We start from the raw sequence: 7,009 nt of genomic DNA, 5'->3' as shown, positions 1-7,009 counted from the left end.
AAGTGCTCGACAAAAAGAATGTTGCCGATATTAGGTTCGTCGAATGCTTTATGCCGACTGTGGCACTCGACCAAGACTTTACAGAGTGTATTTGGGTCTTTTTCCGAGTGTCTTTGGCACTCGACAAAAAAACCGTCTCCGGTAGTGACAGGCACGCCATGTATAATGTTCCCGCAAAATTATTTTCAAGGGATATTTTATCTTGTTACTTTAGAACTTAAATTTCCTTTAGGCCCCGTTTGTTTCCTTTCATTTTGATGAATTGAAATCTTACTATTGGAATAAGCTATTTTTTTAGAATGTGTCATTCCACCACTTTCTAAACTTATCATATAAGCCTATCTCAAATTCATGGGGTGAGATATGAAAATTGATTCTATAGATTTATATGATATTTTTCCGATGTACAACTTATAGCACGCTCTTCTACTTGCTTCGTTATAACATAAATGTATTATATAACTATATCTCTCATATAATTTAAGATAATATACAAATATATTACATATATAAATATATAAACTTAATTAGTTTTGTCTAAATTATAATTATTAAAATAAAATTCAATTCCAACGAAATCAACAGGGTCTTAGAATTCCCTAGGATTGAGTGGAAAATCCTCGTAATCCCGAAATAAATTTTTAATCTTTTCCAAACTAGCCCTTACCAGATAATTCTTTCCCGTACGCACCCACCCAATCCCGGAAATATATTCATACCGACAGCACAGCTCGCCAACACTCCGATACGCGGGGATGCATAGACGTCGGCAGGAGGAGCTCATGTCGAACACCAATAGCGTTAGCCACCACCAGTAGCCACAGCAGTCATGGGGTCGGTGCCGCCGGCAGAGGGGGACAGGCGCCAGCCCCAGCAGCAGCCACACGTGGTGATGATCCCGTACCCGGCGCAGGGCCATGTCACGCCGATGCTGCAGCTGGCCAAGCTACTCCACACACGCGGATTCCACGTCACCTTCGTCAACAACGAGTTCAACCACCGTCGCCACCTGCGCGCGCGGGGGCCGGGCGCGCTCCACGGCGCGCCGGGGTTCCGCTTCACCGCCATTGACGACGGCCTTCCGCCCTCCGACGCCGACGCCACCCAGGACGTCCCCAAGCTCTGCTACTCCACCATGACCACCTGCCTACCCCGGTTCAGGGACCTAATTGTCAGGACCAATGCCGAGGCCGAGGCCGAGGGACGCCCCGCCGTGACGTGCGTCGTCGCCGACAGCATCATGAGCTTCGGCCTCCGCGCCGCGCGGGAGCTCGGTCTCCGCTGCGCCACGTTCTGGACCGCCAGCGCCTGCGGCTTCATTGGCTACTACTACTACCGCCACCTCGTCGCACGGGGTATCGTCCCGCTTAAGAATGAAGCGCAGCTCACCGACGGTTACCTGGACACCGTCGTCGACTGGATCCCTTGCGCGCCCAAGGACCTGCAGCTCCGGGACTTCCCGAGCTTTGTGCGCACCACGGACCCGGACGACATCATGCTCAACTTCTTCATCCACGAGGTAGAGGCGATGTCGCAGGCGTCGGCGGTGGTCATCAACACCTTCGATGATCTCGACGCGACGCTGCTTCACGCCATGGCGAAGCTCCTGTCCCGGCCCATCTACACCGTGGGCCCGCTCCTGCTGACGGTGCGAAACAACGTCCCCGCGGACAGCCCCGTCGCGGCCATCGGGTCCAACCTATGGAAGGAACAAGAGGCGCCGCTCCGGTGGCTCGACGGCCGCGCGCCGCGCTCGGTCGTGTACATCAACTTCGGGAGCGTCACGGTGATGTCCAACGAGCAGCTGGTCGAGTTCGCGTGGGGGCTGGCCAACACCGGCTACACCTTCCTCTGGAACGTGCGCCCGGACCTCGTCAAGGGCGGCGACTCCGCCGGCGCGGGGCTGCCACCGGAGTTTCTGGCCGCGACGGAGGGCCGGAGCATGCTGTCGACGTGGTGCCCGCAGGCAGAGGTGCTGGAGCACGAGGCCGTGGGGTTGTTCTTGACGCACTCCGGGTGGAACTCCACGATTGAGAGCATCTGTGGCGGCGTGCCCATGGTGTGCTGGCCCTTCTTCGCTGAGCAGCAGACCAACTGCCGGTACAAGCGCACCGAGTGGGGCATCGGGATGGAGATCGGTAATGACGTCCGGCGGGGCGAGGTGAAGGCGCTCATACGGGAGGCCATGGAGGGGGAGAAAGGGCGGGACATGCGCCGCCGCGTCACGGAGCTTAAGGGGAGCGCCGTGGCCGCGGCGAAGCTCAACGGACGCTCTATGCGCAACGTGGACAGGTTCATCGATGAGGTGCTCCTAGCTTGAGCATTAAGGTTTTTTTACAATGGTGGCCTTAGTTTTGCCTCTGTACTCAAGTCTACTCTTATTTTTGCTTCTTCCTCGGTTTTACCCACCATCCAGCCGTCCACTGCCTTGGCTTAGATCAAGGCTCGCACGCCGTGTCCCCCACTGTTATGTTATGAAAACAAAAACGGTAATTTTCAGATACCGGAAATCGTTTTCGAAGTTTTATCGAAATTTAGGTCTAAACAAAAACGGTTACCGAAAATATGGAAACGAAATTGATAGAAAAATCGGAATCGGAAACGGAAACAATTTGACCCTCTTTCGACCGTTTCCGAAAATTACCGTTTTTATTCGGTATTTTACCGTCGGTAATAAATTCGGCAATTTTTCAGGAAAATATTAAATCTGAACTGACCTTTATAAATTCATAAAAAATCATCTTAACTTAGAAAAATATGAAACTAATTTTATTATTTTTCCAAAATCAAGATCTATCTAATCGTAATTAGTTTAGAATCGTTTAAAATTTTATAAATCTTATTTATGTTTTCTTACCTGTTATTACTCTTGATACATATATTCATAATTTGCACGAGAATTTAAGAAGTACCAAGAGAATACTAATTATATTGACTATACCAAATAGTAGGAGTACAAATAAAATGTAAGTGTCATATCATTATACACATTTTGATTCTACTTTACTTAAACACATAATAATGATTTTTTATTGTATACTTCTTAATTTATATATTTAGTGTGACCTCCTACCTTATATATTATTACTAATTTTATATGAATGTATGACTTGCGTGAATTTTTAAAGTCAATTGAGGGTACATGTTACAGTTTTTACCGCTCGAATTTTAGATTCCAATCGTAACTGGTGTAATTTTCGTACCGAACTTTTGTTTCCGATGTTTCCGAATTACCGATGTCGTATTTGTTTCCGAAGTTACCATTTTCGATCTTGTTTTCGAGGAAAAAAATATGAAAACGAAAATGGTTTTAGTGTTTATCGATCGTTTCCGATCGTTTTCACCCCTAATGTTAACTGACAGCACAGGCCCATATCTTTTACAACATTCATATCTCCGTCTTCAATTCTGAGAAAATTGACAGGGTTATCTGCCTCTCGCCGCCCCTTCCTTCCCGCTGCCCCTCCCTCCCCGCCGACACTCCCCTCAGCCGCCGAGAACTCCAAGCGCACCTGGAGGACACCATTCGATGCCTACGCCGTGTTAGCTTCTAGGAGGAAGGGAAGGAAGCAGGACGACACAAGAGGAAGAGAAGACTTGGAAGAGGGGAAGAAGATAGGTAATAGTGCCACTCTGGGCCGGACACCTTGCTATTGGGCTTCAACTTCCTTTTTAGTCTTGGTTGTAGCAGCACACCATCTCCTTCACTTTCAGTTTCTGGTGCAGGTTCACTTGCCTTGTCATCCTTGTTTGTGCTAATAGTACCCCGCCTTGAGCACCAGCTTGTCCCCAAGCAGGCGCTGATGGAAAGCGCTGCCGGAGAGCCTCCAGATCTTCCCAGGTAGCGAGTGACTGGGGAAGGGACGACCATTGCACCAGGCCTTGCTGCACCGCGCGAACTCAGCGAGACGCCATGCGACGCTGAAGAACAGCCACATGCACTTGAAATGGGTCAGACAAAACTGGTATGATAGAAGATACCTGTGTAGGAGGCTGAATGAACTGTTTGAGCTGTGACACGTGAAAGACGGGGTGAACTGTGGATGAATCTGGTAGGTCCAACTTGTATGCAGTGGAACCAATCTTGGACAAAATCTGGTAAGGACCAAAGAAGCGAAAACTGAGCTTCTGGTTGGCACGAGAGACCAGGGATGTCTGGACGTATGGTTGAAGCTTGACGAACACCAAATCCCCCACTTGGAACATACGTTCGGAGCGGCGCTTATCCGCTTGCTGCTTCATACACTGTTTGGCATGGTGTAGATGTTGCTGCAATAACAGATGGATACGTTGCTTGTCTTGGATGAATGCAACCAAATCACACGAAGAACTGTCCAATGCCAGAATACCGAAATGTCGTGGGACATAGCTGTAGAGAGCTTCAAATGGTGTTTTTTCAATAGATGAATGGTGGCTAGTGTTATACCAAAACTCTGCTGAAGCTATCCAATTGGCCCACTTGGAAGGACAAGTATGAACAAAGCATCTTAGGTACGTCTCGAGGCATTGATTAACGCGCCCAGTCTGCCCGTTCGATTGAGGATGGTATGCTGCTCATGTGGAGACTAACCCCGGCTAGCTTGAAGAGTTCTTTCCAAAAATTACTTGTGAAAATCTTATCTCGGTCAAAGACAATAGCAACTGGGAGGCCATGCAACTTGTAGACTTGCTGAAAGAATGCCTGAGTAATGGAAACTGCTGAAAAGGGATGAGACAATGGAATAAAGTGAGCATACTTAGTGAATAAATCAACCACCACTAAGATGCAGTCAAAACATTGTGACTGTGGCAGCCCTTCAATAAAGTCCATCGAGATCGTATGCCAAGCAGCTGTGGGAACTGACAAGGGCTGGAGCAAACCAGGTGAAAGAGCTCGGTCTGGTTTCACCTGTTGATAGGTAACACTGGAAGCCACCCAATTCTGAACGAACGACTTGAGACCCAATCAGGCAAAAACTTGCTTGATCTTCCTGTAAGTGACGGGCACGCCAGAGTGGCCACCAACGGGGCTATGGTGGAAGGCAGTAACCAACTTGTGGTGAAGCTGAGGATCAGAGGCAACCCAAAATCTGTTCTTGTACCACAAAAGACCATCCTTGAGGGAGAAGTGGGGAACAGAGGAGGCATCCAGGGGAAGTTTAACCAATAGTTCATGATCCTTCGGGTCATGCAAATAAGAATCAGCCACTGATGAAGCCCATGATGGTGCTACGGTGGAAATGGCTGCACAACTGGAATCACGAGAAGGCTTTCTAGAGAGAGCATTTGTTGCACAGTTTTCACTACCTTTCTTGTAGGCAACTGAATATTGTAGCCCCAATAGCTTATAAAAAACTTTCTATTACCAAATTATATGCATCCGCTGTTCATTCAGGTGGACTTAACTTCTCTGATCCATGTGAATAACAAACTGTGAATGTTGCAGATAAGCTCTCTAATGATCAACGACCATTAATATGGCGAGGTATTCCTTTTCACATGTTGAGAGGCCTCTAGTTTGTGGTCCTAGTGCTTTACTGACATAGGCGAGTGGGTGGCCACCTTGCATTAGCATTGCTCTGATGCCCTGGTCACAAGCATCTATTTCAAGCACGAAAGGTTATGAGAAATCGGGCAAGGCTAAAATCGATGCTTGGCTCAGTTTGGTTTTCAGACAATGGAATGCGATGTCCTATTCCTGAGTCCAAAGAAATCTAGTATGTTTCTTGAGCAGTTGGGTCAAAATCTTGGAGATAATACCAAAGTGATGCATGAATTTCCTGTAGTATCCTGCAAGGACAAGGAAACTACGGAGTTCTTTGACATTAGAAGGTGTTGGACAATTGACCACTGCATTAACTTTGTTGGGATCTGTCTGCACTCTAGCTTCACTGATCACGTGCCCTAGATAGGAGATAGAACGAGTGGCAAAGGTACATTTGGACAACTTCACTTTCCATTGTTCTTTCTACAAGAGAGATAGAACCACATACATGTGCTCCACATGATCGTTCAGTGTTGGACTGTATACTAATATATCATCGAAGAAAACCAGTGCAAACTTGTGAAGGACAGGCTGCAAGGTGGAGTTCATGGCGCTCTAGAATGTTGTTGGTGCCCAAATCAAGCTGAAGGCCATAACACGAAATTCATAGTGGCCACTGTGGGTTTGGCACATACATGGTTCGCATTCGGTTTACCTTCAAAACCGGGTGTGACACCATCAATCACCATCCCTATGCTCCACACCTGCACACCACAAGATGACCGACATTGTTACACAAGCATAATCTCTCACTCTGGTCAGTCCACTGACTACCCCAGAGTGCTACCAGTTGACAATCACTCATAATCAACCCGAACCACAAGGGACAAGTCAACCTTGTTTTTGCAATATTTATTTGATTTTTTGGACTCTAAAAACAGGTAGTTGTAATGGCTAGCTGTCACACCCGGGTTTAGGGGTCCAAACTCGGGCGCGAATCACATGTGTGCTAGGATCAAGTCTCACACATATGATGACTCATGGTATAGAAACGAATGTCACATCACTAATATATAACAAAGTTCTATACAAAATAGATAAATAATTACATCATATGAAGACAACGATCCATCAACCAAAGTTGACTGGGAGACGGCGACCTAGACCACTCACGAACTCATCACATCATCCTTCATGCGCCTCATCCTGTGGTACGTGTTCTTGACCTAGGGGTGTGAGTACAACAAGGGTGAGCCCACATACGTTCATCGCTTAACAAGTTGTGGGGAATAATGTGCATGAACTCACCAAAGGTGGGAGCTCATGTGAAGTGTAAGGCTTACCAAAGGAGATGGTTAAAACTGAGCATTGCCTTTATAGTTAGTCAAAATTTTATTAGCAGTTACTAGGTATAAGTAGATACCAACCCAATTAAATAAGAGATCACAATTGATAATAACACCTGTGATGCCATGTATATGACTGATTAAGTTTAGTTCCATAAGTTAAGCATACAAGAGTCCTGAGTCACTCTTGACCGTGAGC

The 7,009-nt window shown here is 47.0% G+C and overlaps 1 protein-coding gene across 1 annotated transcript; it reads left to right on the top strand.

Moving 5' to 3' along the window:
• Positions 1-668: 668 nt before the first annotated feature.
• LOC100280958 (uncharacterized) lies at positions 669-2,521 on the top strand. The gene has a single exon (NM_001153878.2). It carries the CDS (start codon positions 830-832, stop codon positions 2,318-2,320), a length of 1,491 nt encoding a protein of 496 aa, NP_001147350.1. The 5' UTR covers positions 669-829; the 3' UTR covers positions 2,321-2,521.
• The last annotated feature ends 4,488 nt before the right edge of the window (positions 2,522-7,009 follow it).

The sequence above is a fragment of the Zea mays genome, chromosome 1 (assembly GCF_902167145.1).
Source record: "Zea mays cultivar B73 chromosome 1, Zm-B73-REFERENCE-NAM-5.0, whole genome shotgun sequence".
Lineage (NCBI taxonomy): Eukaryota > Viridiplantae > Streptophyta > Magnoliopsida > Poales > Poaceae > Zea > Zea mays.
Note: the sequence above shows the minus strand (reverse complement) of the source record. Positions and strands in the feature narration are given on the sequence as shown.

Bases quoted from the DNA above. Each gene is read 5' to 3' on its own strand.
- LOC100280958 (NM_001153878.2), top strand. From the start codon at position 830: ATGGGGTCGGTGCCGCCGGCAGAGGGGGACAGGCGCCAGCCCCAGCAG.